The 17,719-nt window shown below is 38.7% G+C and overlaps 1 protein-coding gene across 1 annotated transcript in view; it reads right to left on the reverse strand.

The window, feature by feature from the left end:
• The window catches only part of ppp2r5b (protein phosphatase 2, regulatory subunit B', beta), a 255,808-nt gene that overhangs the window by 61,394 nt on the left and 176,695 nt on the right, over nt 1-17,719 (reverse strand). The window contains exon 7 of the mRNA XM_039760627.1: nt 10,636-10,744. Coding sequence (XP_039616561.1) covers nt 10,636-10,744 — 109 coding nt within the window. The remainder of the gene's footprint in view (nt 1-10,635; nt 10,745-17,719) is intronic.

Raw genomic sequence — 17,719 nt, forward strand, 5'->3', positions numbered from 1 at the left:
CTATCTTGATCCACTTTTCTAATTCCCTTCATAATTTTAAACACTCCAATCATGTCATCTTTTAATCTTCTTTTGCTTAAACTGAAAAGGCTCAGCTCTTTTAATCTTTCTTTGTAATTCATTCCCTGTAGCCCTGGAAGCAGCCTAGTCGCTCTTCTCTGTACAATTTTTCCTGTGCAAAAAGGTTTACTCCATGTGGTGATAGGCCGGAGCCCTTGCCCAGCCAGAATGCATATATAGTGGAAGGACTCGGGGAGAGAGCATATTCGGGGCATTACCTTCCCTGGAGCTCTAAATGATCGTCCCCCTTCCTCGGACTCTGTGGAAGTTCAGGTTTGGAGCAGCCCTTTTGGGTTTTCGCAGGAGCCAGCAGGGAGTGCTTGCAGCTACTGCTGAGCCCTTGTTTGCAGCACTTCAGCCACACTTGGAAGTGCTGCTGGAAGAAGGTCATGAAACACCTAGAGCACTTCCAGGTGCTCTATAAAAGAAGCCAGATGCCACTACTCCAGGAGCCAGACTTGGGAGGTGGAGGAGAAAACGTGCCAGCAAGAGTGGAGGTGGACTGAGAGAAAGAGAGAGAGAGAGAAAAAAAGAGAAGAAGGGAAAAGAAAGTGCTGTGTTTGTTGTGTTCTTGTGCTTGAACTGTGCAGGTGGGAACCGGGAAAGAACATTTCCCATAAAAAAAAAAAAAAATATGTGTGTGCTGAACTTGTGTCCTCTGCCTGTCTTTGTCAGGTTTCAATGGTTGGAGTGCCCTCTGCAGGCCACAGCAGTTATATTCGTGTGAAAGGTGAGATGTCAGTAGATTTCCCAAACAGCACAGGGGTTAAACAGGGTATTGTCATGTCGTCACTGCTGTATAACATTATCATGGATGCAGTGAATAGGAACGTCTTTGATGGTGTAGAATGGGACCTGTTGTTCAAGTAGAAAAAGACTATGAAGCTTTGAAAATCTTTCAGGATATTAATGCTGCTGCAAATCCATCAAATTCATTAATATACAGTACAGAAGACTACAGTGCTCTGAAAGCTCCCCTGCACTTTATGCCTTGAAGATGTACAGCTGGAAAAAGTCCAGAAGCTGGAGTGCTTCATTGTTTAAGAGCAAAACTCAGCTGCCACTGCAGATATTATCAGTTGAATTGGCCAAGATGCAGCAGCCTTTGGAGAATTGACAATTCTGTCATAAAATAGTGTCTCTAAGCCAGACATATAATATATATGTCTTGAGACAACTATGGGTGAATTTTGCTTAAAACTGGATGGGAAAATTAGGCGACTCATTGAGTGTCACATTTTTAAACCAATCCAATGTGTCATGAAGGCAGCGCTCAGAGTAGGAACAGTGATTTTGAACTGCAAAGATCAGAGGTCCTTAACCTGGTCCGACATAGAGCAAGCTTCAGTTTACAATGAGCCGTCAACAGTAGAAAAATATTCTAAAAAAAAAAAATGAATTAAAAATATTAACATGTGTCCTGTGTGCAGAGAGCTCATTGCTCATTTTAAAAATAAACATAATCTGATGCAAATGAAAAACCTTTCAATGGCATCAGATTATACATTGGCATTCGATGGCATCAATGGACTAAAATGATAAACGTGAATGATATGTTGTCACAGGTGCTGTGTCTGCTCTCTGTTGTTGACCATTATGATGATAATGTAGGAGATGATGTACGAGTAAGCTTAAAAGAATTAGCAGTTATATTTATGAAAATATGAACTGCAAAATATGCATTCTGTCAAAAGGGCAGCCATTAAGAGAGCTGATAATGAAGAGCCACAGGAGACGCAGATTTCAGTGTTCAAAACACCCTAATCAACAAATGTACATAACAACACCAGCAGATGCACAGATGATGCTGAACAGCATCCATCTTCTGATGTAAGTCTAAATGGATAAGTAGAGAAATTTTACATTACTGTCTAATTAGAAAAGCAATCATGCCACGACATACTGTAATAGCCACAGCATTTTCACATGTTGTATATCTATAGACCACAATGGTTATCTAAACTCTGTTTGCTGTTGTTTTGTCATAAAATGATGCAGTAATTAAAATAACAGGGAGATATTGTAGCAGACAGAGCGGCTTCTCAAAAGTGTGGAGTAGCTGCGTTGGTCTATATTTGTGTGTCTGTCTGTCTCCACTGTTACAGCGCTCATTACTATGTGTAAATTAATATTTAAGCTTCAGTTACCTTGTCCCATTGAGTTCCTGAATGGATAACAGCAATTTCAGCTTTTTTTATTTTCCCTCAACGTCAAGTGTTTTGTTCTGGACTGTATCTTTTGCTCTCTCCCTGAAACCTAGGTGGTGGTTTAAAGCACACGGACTAGAGAAATTGGTGAAAGGTGTTTTAGGAAGAAGGGACACACTTTTTAATGGGTTGTTTCCAGATCTGTAGTCTCGTTTGAGAGTAATGTCTGGCGAGCTGAGACTAGCTGTAAAGTTTGTAACAGCTAGCCCGGCCACAGAAAGACACGATACCAATGTCCAAAACACACGCTGTTTATTTGCAATACTATTTACAATTGGTTCCACCAGTTCACTCACGACTCCTCAGTCTTAACTGTCTTCGGCCGCCTCCATTCCTCTCTTGCAAGCTCCATCTTCCTCCACCCGACTCCGGCTCCTTGAAGGGAGTGAGGTGGTCCCTTTTATCATGGCCCAGGTGCTTGGTGATGGTCTTCCGGCAGCACTTCCTAGTGTGGCAGAAGTGCTGCCTTTGCACCCGGAAACACTCCGGGCGTACACAGTTCCTGGTGTGGCAGAAATGTTGTCCTTCAGGGTGCAGGGATCATCCAGGTAGTCCCTTGGTTGAGCCACCGACTTGCACATGGCTTCCCAGTTCCGTATCCTAGCTTGGTGGAAATCAGGGGGGCTGCCCTCTTGTGTCCAGGGAAAATATTGCCCCTTTCCCAGTCCTTCCCTGATCCAGGCGTCCCGGGGGGGCAAGGTCCCTGGTCGTCTGCCACAAGTAATATTGCTGAATATGAAGTTTCTCTATTGGTTGCTAGTCCTACTAGTGCTGTTATATTGCAGTAAGTCATGGACAGCAAGCTTATCTGAAAATGCTACAGGTATTAAAACTAATCTGCCTTGTTTATTAAATGTTACTAACTAACTAATGCTTATTCCATGCATCAATGAATTCTGACAACATCAAATGCTATAAATCTGTCAGGGATTTTCAGAGAAAAACAGTTTTTAAGAGTTTATGTAAATTAAAACGCCCTGAATTATTTAGTTATTCTCTAACTGATATAGTAATAACATAATAATGTTTGCATTTTTTAGTATTGGTTTTAAGTGTTTATTTTTAAGTTAACAGACACAAACTGTAAATAATTACATTTAGTATGTGCACACGGTAAGATAAATCATGTAGTCCAAGATTATAAACCCTAGCTGAAATCTCCCAAAGCCAATAAAATGTCATCCATTTATTTTTTACCCTGAGGGAATTCCCCAATTACACCATAAATTCAAGCTCTAAACTGTTCATTTTGTTCTAATTAAAAGTGTAGAAATTTCACATTAATTTTTATTCCACATCAAAACACACTATTACTCACACATAAAAAAAAATAAATTACTGAGAAAATATTAGGTGTACTTAAGAAAAACTTATGGTAACAGCTTGTTAACCCCCCCACCCACACCCTGCCCCCACCAATCCATACAATATTGGAAAAAGGGAGGATAAAGAAATATCACCTTAAATTGCACCTAACATGATATTCTTGCTTAACAATTTAAGATTGAAAAAACAAAGGTGGTGCTTTGAAATGTTTCATTTAATTTCCTAGGGGCAGCATGCCAAGAAAAAGGGTTAATAACCGCTGCTCTGTACCATAGGAAATCTCACCATTAATTTGAAGATGAAGAATAAAGTCCCACGTGAGAGGCTAGGGATCAGACTAACAGAAGTAGGAATCACAGCACACTGCTGCCAGGTTTCCTCCAATTCATGTTATTTATTAAAACTTTCAAGTGGGGAAAAGGGGTTTGAGCAGACTGCTATTCTGGAGTAATTCCCAGACAATTTTTGCAGCTTTTGATCTCTTTTCTCAAGCATTATGGGTACAAATTTAGCTAATTTGAATGAAGATAACACCTTTTTGGAAAACTGTTGTGAAGATTATTTGGTTTAATCAGTTTTTATGCAGTATTAGGGAATCTTATCCAGAGTGTACATAACAATGTCAAATATCGTTGGGGTTGTCAAAGAGGTTTTTGGATAATTTGTTAATCTGGCAAACACATCACAAACTCAATATCAGCAGAGCATGTTTTTCATCTCTGTGTGATAAGAAGTTAGATTACTGTATTTGACAGTTATGTTTTTGTAATTTGATTGCATGGAAATACTTTTAAATGATAATACTAGAAATCTGCTTATAAAAAGAATTCTATGCAAAAATAAAAAGGACATTTGTTTAATTTACTTTTTTATTAAACTGATAAATAAGACAATAATGTGAAAGTATTCAATCACCACATTTGAACTGTGTTTATTTAGCATGCAGTAATTTATTTAATGGCACTGTTTATTTCAAGATTAACCGATTCAAGTAGGCTTGAGGATCTCAGATAAGTCACGTTAGCCCAATTTCTTCTCTACAGTTAATAATACGGCTAGTTTTAGATTAAATTAAGTGCCTCCAATGAATATTTTTGGAGTGATTTAGGATTTGACAGGTAGCACTTTGATACTGTTTAACACTTCCTCATTAAAAACTAATTGTGAGTAAACTTGTGTTATATTGATCTGCATCTGCATCTGCCCTAAGTAAGAGTGATGGCTTTGCACAAGTGCTTACTTACTGCAACTTTTTTGTTCTGCTGAAGATTTATAAAGCAGAGCACTGATTTGGACAAAACCAATAAAATCTGCCTTGTGGACCCAAAATGTTTTTATCTGGTGCTGGTACCATTTGATTTGGATCTCTTTTTATATTGTACATGTACTCATGGACTACTGGTGGGGTTTAACCAGGAACCGTGGCTAACTTTCCTTAGTTCTAATAATCTCATCCCCCTTGTGAAACGTATATGATTGAGAGAAGCTTTTAAAAAACATGACTAGGGGGCAATCTAAGAGCATCTCAGAACCTTGTGGTGATCTAGAGACTTTGGTCTATGCTATGCAAGAAGCAGAACATATAAGAGAAGTAGAAAAAGCCATGACAGACAAATAATACAGTATATACAATCCAATTCAATGCTACTTATTTTTTGTATAGCACTCTTAACTGAGTGCAAGTGTAGAGTCCTGTGAACAATTCTCAGTGAAAATGCAAGAATAGTCAGTCAGTCAGTCAGTCATTTTCTAAGCTGTTTAGTCCTGAACAGGCTCATGGGGGTGCTGGAGCCTATCCCAGCTACCATATGGTGCAAGGCAGGAACAAACCCTGGACAGGGCACCAGTTCATCACAGGGTGAATACTAGTATTGATTAATTACTAAATTCAGAACTGGTATATATATAAATGCAGATTTGTTAAAACACACAGAGAACATGGTAGGCACATGATTAAACATACATGGAAACCAAGAATATCTGTCTGTTAATGAACTGATGAACTATGACCACTTGACAATGGAGGAGAAAGTCAAAAGTTAACTCACAGTCCAGAGCTGTTTCTGGCTTTATGGCCAGTATATGATCTCTTAGGTTGCAGTTTAAAAGACCAGAAAACAATTGTTTATACAGCAAAGTACATTTAGAATATTTAAAAAGAAAATGCTTGGATTCATTGGCAGATGGACCATTTATCTCTTTTACATTTCACAGATTAATGCTCACACTCAACTAAACGATTCTAGTTTTCTATCATCTCCAGCACTGCTAGCTCACCCTCTGCTGTACTTTCCCTATTCTTGTTGTATATGTGGACTAACACGTTTATTATACTAGCTTTTCAGATGATGTGCTCTTTTAATCTTCTTTGTGAAAGATGTGTGAATCTCTTACAACACATTAAGAATTCATCTTGGTAGCTAGCATGCTGTGACCTGGAAGTGGATCAAACAACTGCTTCATTTTTATTTTATGTCTCTTCTCACCACTATTAGTAACCAAAGTATAGTCCCTTTGCAGTAAAATAACAGCAGCCTTAAAGCAGAATCTCTTGAGACCATTACCTTTGATAAATAGTCACACGTTGAAAGATTTGCTAAAAGAGAGAGACAGATAGTATCCATTATAGATAAAACAAAGCGGAATCAAACATAGAAGCAGTGTTCTTTGATGCGATACATACAGTCTTGGGACTGGAAAAGTTCACTTTCAGTGCAATAAAGGTATATTTTACAGTTATCACGTTAACATTTTTTAAAACAATAATGACAAAAATGGCACTTTTAAAAAATGTCAAGGCAGATCCACCTTGAATGTCAGTGTCAAAATCATACTGATATTTATAAATCATAAAAACTGTTACACTTTAGGAGTGATGCAGTGGTGGCACTACAGTGTCCCAGGCTCAAATCTCATGCCCGGTCTGCAGGCTCCTTGCAGTTGCATTCCCAAAGACATGCTTGTTAATTTAACTGACAATTATACAATAAATATGCCCCATTTGAGTATATGCACAAGTGTTCCCTGTCCAGAGCTTCCGGCTTTGTGCTCAGTGTTGCCCCATCGTGACCCTAAATTGGAATAAGAAGGTTTGAGAATTTTACATAATGTTATTTTAATTTACTTTAGGCACAGTTGTGGCCAAAAGTTTTGAGAATTACACAAATATTAATTTTTACAAAGTTTGCTGCCTCAGTGTTTATAATGGCAATTATACTCCAGAATGTTATGAAGAGTGATCAGATGAATTGCAATTAATTGCAAAGTCCCTCTTTGCCATGAAAATGAACTCAATCCCAAAAAAAACCATTTCCACTGCTGTTGTGAAGAAGGCTTCAGGGCACCCAAGAAAGTCCAGCAAGCACCAGGACCGTCTCCTAAAGTTGATTCAGATGCGGGATTGTGGCACCACCAGTGCAGAGTTTGCTGAGGAATGACAGCAGGCAGGTTTGTGAGTGTATCTCCACGCAAAGTGAGGAGAAGACTTTTGGACAATAGCCTGGTGTCAAAAGGGCAGCAAAGAAGCCACTTCTCTCCAAGAAAAACATCAAGGACAGAGTGAAATTCTGCAAAAGGTACAGGAATTGGACTGCTGAGGACTGGAGTAAAGTAATTTTCTTTGATAAATCCCCTTTTCGATTGATCTGGTCATCTAGAAAAAAGATTGTCCGGAGACGAAAAGGTGAGTGCTATCATCAGTCCTGTGTCATGCCAACAGTAAAGCATCCTGAGACCATTCATGTGTGGGGTTGCTTCTCAGCCAAGGGAGTGGGCTCACCCACAATTTTGCCTAAGAACACATCCATGAATAAAGAATGATACAAAAATTTCCTCTGAGAACTTCTCCAAACCATAAAAGAACACTTTGGTGACAAACAATGATGGTGCACCGTGCCATAAGGCAAATGAGATAACTAAGTGGCTCGGGGAACAAAACATCGAAGTTTGGGTCCATGGCCAGGAAACTCCCCAGACCTTACTTCCATTGAGATCTTGTGGTCAATCCTCAAGAGGAGGGTGGACAAACAAAAACACAGAAATTCTGACAAACTCCAAACATTGATTATGCAAAAATGGGCTGCCATCAGTCAGGATTTGGCCCAGAAATTGACTGACAGCACGTCAGGGCGAATTGCAGAGGTATAAACCTAATGTAATTGTCAATAAAAGCCTTTGAAACTTATGAAATGCTTGTAATTATACTTAAGTATACCATAGAAACATCTGATGAAAAGATCTAAAACACTGAAGCAGCAAACTTTGTAAAAAGTAATATTTGTGTCATTCTCAAACATTTTGGCCACAACTGTAATATTACGTTTAACTTTTGGGAAATACTTTAGTTTAGGTACTGCAAAAACACATCTATTACTCATTTACTGTTATGTAACAAGACCTAAACAAAGGCTTCTTTAGGTCTTAATTACTCTTATAAAGCATCAGTAAAGTGATCATTCATATCCATGCAAAGTGACGCATTAAGAGTCTACGATATACTGTAAAATGTCTTATGAAGATGTAGGATTCCCAGGTGTTATACTGAAGCATGTGTCAAAGATTGGTGCTCGTGCAGACACCTAACTCGACACAGACAGACACGGAGACACAAGTACAAAAGCAACATTCCTTTAGTTTACCATTGCCTCCACAATGCAGCAAACAAACAACCACAAATTCTTTGCAATAAAGCTCAATCCCTTCTCTTTCTCTTTCTTTTGCCACCTCTCCTCCACTCCCGCAAGCTTTGTCCTCATCCTCCCTGAATGGAGTGAGGTGGCCTCTTTTATACTGTACCCGGAAGTGCTCCAGGTGCTCTTCGGTTATAGCTGGAAGCACTTTCGGGTGTGGCAGAAGTGCTGCAGTCCAGGGTTCTGGAACTGTCCTAGCGCCCCCTGGCAGTGGCCACGGGCCCTAGCGGGGTTGAGCTTCTGATACAATCCATGGGTTATACCCTCTCGTGTTCTGGAGGAGGGATTGCCCCGAATATGTCCTCTCCCCCGGTCCTTCCATCACAGGGAGTCCCAGCCAGGCAAGGTCACCAGTCATCTGCCACACATGCAAGAGACATACAGTATGTCTCACATAAGCCACTTTGACGAATTTAAAGTTTACTTTAGTCAGTCCTGCGGTGGGTTGGCACCCTGCCCAGGTTTAGTTCCTGCCTTGTGCCCTGTGTTGGCTGGGATTGGCTCCAGCGTGACCCTGTATTCGGATTCAGCGGGTTAGAAAATGGATGGATGGATTATTTTAGTCAGTCACACTGCAAAGATGGATAGCCATGCTATTAATACCTTGTAAGTGTTATTAACACCAGAAAAAGCCTTTATTAAAGTCATGTTACATAAGAGTAACCAAGTCATAGATACACTTTTCAGTACCTAAACTAAAGTTTATCAATTTTTGTGAAATACTCCTATGTGAATGAAGGGAATAATTATTGATAAAGTGTGTAAAACATGATGCTGACCTTATGCTACTTGTCTGCAGATTACAATTGATTTTGTATTGAAAATACAAAAGCATAAAGTAAGGACAAGGCCATATGATAATATATGATACCAGTACATGCTCAGTATTGGGTCGGCTTGCTTGATCTTGGACATACAGAAAACCATGCAACATACTCATACACAGGATACCGCTCTAGATGACAGGCCACATGACACCATGGGAATGTGCTGGCAGGAGGAATATTACCTTCCTTCTTCTTGACCTTCAGCATTTAGATCCAAAAATTCTAAAATGCATGCAAGTTATGAACCTTGTTTATATTTTTAGCTTTCTTGTTTTGTATAGTTTATTCTGTACATCATGAATATTTCAGAATGATTTGCATGTTTCTGTTTTTACTTTGACAGTTTCTATATTTAAAAGCCATCTGTCTGTAACAAGAGTATTTTTGTGCTCCAGCATTATGGTTCATTCACATTTAATTAACCTTTGGGAATAAAAATGTAAAAGCAAAGGTAATTCTTTTAAGTAATGAAGACATGTAAAAATGAGCCTAAGTGGAGGTCCAACAAAATTTTTGACTTTTAGGGAGGACAGGAATAAGTTTGGAAGAAATCCCCAGGTGAAAGCTAAGTACATACTAGAGTCAAGTCTGCCATCTACTGTTTGCTGTGGATAACTGCACATAATTTAAAAATATTTATTCCAAATAACTATGAGGAAACTGCTGTTCAGTTTTCTATAGTTTTCTAATGGTTTAATTTAATGCACCTTACCCTTATTCTCTTACTAACTATGATATATGTGCAAGCACTTCTAAAGAGTAGTACATAAGGATAAGAAATTAAATTCAATATAATCAGTACATAGGAAAAGGAAACCATCATATTGAGGACTGGTAACCATTAGGAACATTTCCAAACATCTCATTCTTAAGACTGGTTAACTGAGGTCAGAAAAGGTGATCTAAATACAGAACTAAAGTGTGTACTAAACTCACTCTGAATGTTGAAGATGATTAACCATTAATGAGCAAGACAGGAGCTTACAACACTTATAGACACACTCATGGAGTTTCTGCCTCAGTTGCTTGGTGTTGCTGGAAATCATAAAAAACTCTGATTAAAGACGTCAAACTGGGGCCTTTCAAGTCTAATATTGGACATTCTTTCAAAAGGTGAGTGTGGAAACATAAAGGAGAGTGCCAGAAAGAGGAGGATTAATGAAGCACACTCTAGGAAGACAAAGATGTTGAAGCACAATTCAGTTTACTTTGCTTTTAGCAAAATGTAAAATATATTGAACCCCTCTTTGATCACAAGTTGGGGGAAAAGAAACAGGATTGGGAAATTAATGAATTATACAGAACAGTGATTCAATTACTGTATGTATGCTTTTGGTTCATCAGGCTAATGTTTACAATAGGTAGAAGTCAGTCACAGTGTGAAATTTTTTCATCATTACTCTACTAATACCAGTCTCTTTATTATAACAGCAGCAAATAGCACATTTCCATTCAAAGTTGAAGCTCAAAGTGCTTTACAACACGTTATGTTTATTACTGTGAAGTCTCCTTAGAACTTTCACTTACCTGAGCGTGGAATATTGACAAAGATTTGGCTGTGTGCAGGGGAATGAGGACTCGTACCAGAAACTGCTTGTGCTCTGACTTCAGGGGAAGGGCAAAGCCATTGATGATACTAGAAAACAGAAGGAACAGCAGGTGTAGGGTGAACATCTTTGGCAGCTTAGTGTCTTAGACAAACTGACCTCTGAGGCCACCTAGCCAGCCAACATGTACTGTACGTAACACCTGCCAGTTAATGTGAGCACTTGGCGCAAAAGCTGCCAATCGACAATTACTTATTTTGCTTTATTGTCATAACAACACTGGTTTTGTAAAATTAAATAGATATCAATATAAGTATACAACATAGCAACAAGATATCTTTGCTCAACAAAAGTGACTAACATGAAACCACTTTGTTATATGTATTAAATCAATATAAAAGTTTCTAAGGTGAAGATGGTAAGTTCATACATTTTATGAATTATGGATTACTGGTATAAAGTCTTGTAATCATAGCTGTCATAGACCTGAACTATGCACTGTCCTAGAAGAAAGGAGACAATTAAGGATGAGAAGGCTCAAATGAGCTCTTAATTGCATAAAGAGTAGAGTGAATCAATAATGGACAAATAGTAACCCATACTTTTAGAAGTCGTGCCCACTACTCTCTGTAGTAGCTTCTTTGCCTAGAGAAAGGGGTCATGGCAACCTTTTGACACTCCAAACTGTCTCAACAAGAACAGCCTTTGGTGAGCTTTCTTTACCATTCAATAATACAGTACTGGAAGTACGTAGTGCTCAGGATACCGAACCTCTCCACCACCTTCTGTATATACTGGTCTTTGGTGTGTAATGATGAGAGGATTATTTTGCATTGCTTAAAATACACCAAGCCACACTGAATAGACATTAATAGTAGCCTGATGTTATGTACAAGACACATTAAGGTGGACATATGGAAACAGCAGGAGGCTGATTACTCAGCTAGTGTAAAAATGAAATAGAGACAATAGACAAATACTCTTGTGGTGACATGCAAGTAAAACCTTCATGGTACTAGGTGCAAATGTCAATAAATGTGAACTTCAATTTTAACACAAAACAGAAAATTACAGTAAATAGGAATTTAATAAGTACCATGCAGTATGAGGAGAACCTTATATCCTATGATAACAAATGTCCATTTAGCTTTACAAAATGCTCTTCACAGATTTTTGCTTCTATCCATTGACCCAATTTCCAAGCCTTTCAATAAACCTGTAAGACAGGGGTGTCCAACTCTGACCCTAGACAGCCGCAGTTGCTGCAGGTTTTCCTTCCCGTCACTTTCTTAATCAGTAACCTGTTTCTGCTATTGATTTACTTCTTTTCCCTACATTTTGATTGTTTTTGTTATTTAATAGTTTGTAATTGGTTCCTTTTTTCCATAAATGGTAGCCAAATAAAAATGTGATGTGACGTGAGTCAATGGATGACCAGATGAGACCCCCTCAAACACCTGCCAATTCCACTGAATCTATTTTCTTAATTAAAAGGTGATTCTTGTTGTTAATTTAACTCGTAATCTAATTCAATGGCTTGGTGGTGCACTCATTCTGCCACAGCAGGAAGCACCATTAAAATGCTTTGTAGACCTGAGCAGATGAATATTACTGAGACAATCACCTTTCTTTATTTTCAGATATTGTATGAGGGACAAAGGTTGCTGGTCATGTGTTGGCTCGTTTTGCATCTCATAATTGCCTGGCTGCTAATTAAGGAATAAAAGAAACAATTAAGGGGTTTGAGTCTTAAATAGCAAGTTAGTTAAAAGGAAGGGAAAATAACTTAATTAGCACCAAAAACAGGTCATTCATTAAGAAAATGGTTAGAATGAAAATATGCAGCCACTGTGGCCCTCCAGGATCAGAGTTGAAGACCCATGCTTTAAGGGAAAGCTGTTAACTGCAAAACATACTCACGTACAGAACTTTTAAATTAAATTAATAACAATCTCCTTAGAAAGATTTCCACATAGCAAATAGCATGTAGCAGATCTATGTTGCTTTAGTTTTAATTTGCATAGCTGCATGAGTATTTCCCTAGTGTAACCTACCTTACCTCTTATTAAAATTACATTGTAAATAATGTCTAGCACTAAGACAAACATTTTCATAATAACTTATGCTTATGAATGAAAAAAACACCACAATTTGCACACAAGAATTCAAAATAAAATACTGCTAACAGAAAAAGGGCACAGAAAATACAAAATATGCATCAGCTTTCTTGCACAATTTAGTGTTCCACTTCATTGCATCATACATGTTATGCCCCAAGGGTTTGTTCTAAATGGTTGTGTCAATCGTTAGGTAGCCTTTAAAACGAAGCTCTGAACTGTTTTCTACTTAAATTATCATAATAAATCTGGGGCAGCATTTGAAAAACACATACATCAGTGAAATAAATCATTAAAAAACTGTATAACACATAATGAGTTCTGTAATACATGGGGTATATTCATTCTATATATACATACTGTACTGGTTCTAGTGTGTGTAGGGGTGTATTTATATGTATATATATATATATATATATATATATATATATATATATATATATATATATATATATATATATATATATATATATATATACACTCACCTAAAGGATTATTAGGAACACCTGTTCAATTTCTCATTAATGCAATTATCTAATCAACCAATCATATGGCAGTTGCTTCAATGCATTTCGGGGTGTGGTCCTGGTCAAGACAATCTCCTGAACTCCAAACTGAATGTCAGAATGGGAAAGAAAGGTGATTTAAGCAATTTTGAGCGTGGCATGGTTGTTGGTGCCAGACGGGCGGTCTGAGTATTTCACAATCTGCTCAGTTACTGGGATTTTCACGCACAACCATTTCTAGGGTTTACAAAGAATGGTGTGAAAAGGGAAAAACATCCAGTATGCGGCAGTCCTGTGGGCGAAAATGCCTTGTTGATGCTAGAGGTCAGAGGAGAATGGGCCGACTGATTCAAGCTAATAGAAGAGCAACTTTGACTGAAATAACCTCTCGTTACAACCGAGGTATGCAGCAAAGCATTTGTGAAGCCACAACACGCACAACCTTGAGGCGGATGGGCTACAACAGCAGAAGACCCCACGGGTACCACTCATCTCCACTACAAATAGGAAAAAGAGGCTACAATTTGCACGAGCTCACCAAAATTGGACAGTTGAAGACTGGAAAAATGTTGCCTGGTCTGATGAGTCTCGATTTCTGTTGAGACATTCAAATGGTAGAGTCAGAATTTGGCGTAAACAGAATGAGAACATGGATCCATCATGCCTTGTTACCACTGTGCAGGCTGGTGGTGGTGGTGTAATGGTGTGGGGATGTTTTCTTGGCACACTTTAGGCCCCTTAGTGCCAATTGGGCATCGTTTAAATGCCACGGGCTACCTGAGCATTGTTTCTGACCAGGTCCATCTCTTCATGACCACCATGTACCCATCCTCTGATGGCTACTTCCAGCAGGATAATGCACCATGTCACAAAGCTCGAATCATTTCAAATTGGTTTCTTGAACATGACAATGAGTTCACTATACTAAAATGGCCCCCACAGTCACCAGATCTCAACCCAATAGAGCATCTTTGGGATGTGATGCAACGGGAGCTTCGTGCCCTGGATGTGCATCCCACAAATCTCCATCAACTGCAAGATGCTATCCTATCAATATGGGCCAACATTTCTGAAGAATGCTTTCAGCACCTTGTTGAATCAATGCCACGTAGAATTAAGGCATTTCTGAAGGCGAAAGGGGGTCAAACACCGTATTAGTATGGTGTTCCTAATAATCCTTTAGGTGAGTATATATATATATATATATATATATATATATATATATATATATATATATATATATATATATATATATAAAACTGGCATGATCCTTACTTTTCTGGGAGGAAACTGCAATGGAAGAACTGGAGGAGATGAATACTGCTGGGATTATGCTTGGTTTAGGATTCCCACATTGATGCCTGCAGAGCATGCTGGGACCTGTAGTTCCATGGGGCAGCCCTCTTGGGGTCTGTGGGAGCCACCACAGGAACCTCATGGGATTTACATCGGTTGCCCAGGCCTAAATTCAAAAAGAACGCTCTGCCTCACATAGACAAATCAGAGTCGGGTGGACCAGGATGATATTCAATGAGTGGAGCAGAATAGAAACAAGAGAAGAATTCTGTTGGTTTATGTCACTTTTTAAACCTTTGTACACAGTATTTTGTGTAAATAAACCTTTTATTTATACTGGGACTTGTGTCTGGGAGATAGTTTCTGGGGTGCTGCATTACCACCTACTGGTCACCATACACACACACATACACACACACACGCGCACACAACCACACACACAAGGACCAAGATACCACTAAGACATTGTTGTTTCACATAAATCTCTCAAGGAGAATGGACATAGAGTTCCTGGGGAGAGACTAGAGCATGAGAGGTTTTGTCAAATGAGCTTCCCCAGAATTGAAATCTGCAGTGGTAGTAGAGTTTCTGGGGGTCCCCGAATGGCTGCTAGGACAATACAGGGAAAAGTTTAAAGCACCACTTGGTTGTGGTTGGTTCTAAAAATATATGGCCAAAAGTTTAATTTATATGACTGACACATACTTAAAAAGAAGAGAGGGAAAATAAAAATAACACACATGCCCTTCATTTACAAGAATTAAATGTATATTGCCATACATATGGTACAGTGGTAATTTTAGAACTTGCCATGAACATTATAACAGATTGTTTTATACAAAATTAGAATTTTATTATATCTAATTTGAAGATCCATCTAACCATTTTTATTAGGTGCATTCACATATAACATGAGAAGCACCAATTGTGTCAGCTGTGTCTGTCTGCATGAAACAACGCAGCATCCTATAGACAGATTTTGTTAAAATGTGGCACACTTATTCCTGAAAGGAAATTTGTTGAGACAGTTAAGTTTTTTTAAGATATGTCAAATAAATTGCACTCTACAAAGTTTTGAAATTTCTAAATCTTGGGAAACCTACATACTCTTTTGTCTTACAATAGAGAAACACATCGTGCAACTTTAACTACAATTACTTTATTGTTTAAATTTTACCTTGACAGCAGCTACACCAACATGTGTATTTTGCATATTTTCCTCTTTTTCACCTTCAATAGCTGCTATTGATGGCAACCAGATCCCCAATACACATTAATGAAACTCGCTCTCACATGCACTTTGTGTGTGTGTAGGTAATCTTGCCTCTGCAAGTCCAGTTAGGCACATGCAGAAACCTCAGCATCAGCAAATTGTTTTTGTGTTATAAAGTTTTCCCAGATACTTGAGATACAAATGGAAGCAAATCAATGTATCAGCAGCTCAGTCCTCCCAAACCTTTAAGTCATAACAGGTAAGTTAAATGATCTTCCTAATTATAGAAGTATAGAATGCAAGGAAGGAAAACAAAAAGCTATCTAGGTATAAATGAAGGACCATGTGGTATGTATGCCATTATGTACAGTGTAAATAAACAAGACACACCTGGTATCCATAATTGTCAGTTGCTGTAAGAAAGTGTGCCTTTCACTTCTGTTATTTCCTAACATTTGTCACAACAAGTCCCTTTTCAAGGACATTACTACAGCCAGACATGCTCAAATAAAGAAGGAATTATAACTACAAAAGTTTTTTCTTTTTTTTAGTTTGTGTTAAATGGCAATTGCAAATTGTCACTATTTGAGTGTCAATATACGGTGTGTGAATTTGTGTGAGTGTGTGAATAAGAATAACTCCTGTGATTGATTAGAATCCTGTCCAGGCCTGTTTTAAGCCTTTCATTCAATCCTGGTGAAATAGTCTTTAACCCATGCAACACTGAAAGGTTCTAGAACCTAACTTGTAAATGCAGTCTATTGAAGACTACACTGCCTGCTTAGCAATCAGATCAAATGTGCTTGGCTGTTACACCATGCGTACCGTTTCTGATTTTTTGAATCTGCTTAATCCAAATCAGGGTCATCAGCTGAGCAAAGACTACTTGAATCATGACTTAGTAAGCTGAATGTCTGTGTGATTTTTTTTTCTGAGTATTGTCGGCAGTGTTTTCTTGCAATTGTAGTGTCTAGGAATATATGGCAGTTAGCACAATGTTTGGGGTGTTGCTATGGTTTGTGAACATGGCCATTTTTGTGAGAGTTGATGCATTGTTTGGTTGCCTGGGTTCACTTCCCAGGTCCTCCCTGCGTGGAGTTTGCATGTTCTCCCCGTGTCTGTGTGGGTTTCCTCCGGGTACTCCAGTTTCCTCCTACAGTCCAAAGACATGCAGGTTAGGTGCATTGGCAATTCTAAATTGTCCCTAGTGTGTGCATGGTGTGTGGGTGTGTGTGTGCGCCCTGTGGTGGGCTGGCGCCCTGCCCGGGGTTTGTTCCTGCCTTGCGCCCTGTGCTGGCTGGGATTGGCTCCAGCAGACCCCCGTGACCCTGTGTTAGGATATAGCGGGTTGGAGAATGACTGACTGACTGACTGAATATCACTGAGGTTTATATAGTGTCTAAAAATGCATCTGCGGAAAACATAAGCCTGCCACCATGCAATGGAAAACCCTTCTACCATGAAATAAAGGATTTGACCATTTCACATTTGAATATTTGCTTTGCTTTAACTTCACTGCACTGAATTCTGCTTACACTGTCTGCTCCAGTATAATCCAGTTGATAAGAAAACATGACTTTTAACTCTTTTCAGGTGGGTGTCGACTTATAATGACATATAGTGGTACGTATAGTGGCCGCTACACAAACACATTCAGCACTACGATCAGCTGATGCTGGTACATCACTTTCGTTTTCAATCTCCAAATAATGTGCATTAAATCAGAGAGTGATAAGTCAGATTCTGATTAGAAATAACACACAAAACGTTGCCTATGGAATTTTTTGCTTTGTATATTCGCTTCACTCTCTTGACAGATTCGCCTTCAGCTCTGGCAGCCGGCAGCTACTCTGCTGTGTATTTCTGCCAGCCACTGAAAAAATATTAATCCCTCAAAGAGTTAAAGAAATCCTCTACTTTTTTTACTCCAAA

The sequence above is a fragment of the Polypterus senegalus genome, chromosome 8 (genome assembly GCF_016835505.1).
Source record: "Polypterus senegalus isolate Bchr_013 chromosome 8, ASM1683550v1, whole genome shotgun sequence".
Taxonomy (NCBI): Eukaryota; Metazoa; Chordata; class Cladistia; order Polypteriformes; family Polypteridae; genus Polypterus; species Polypterus senegalus.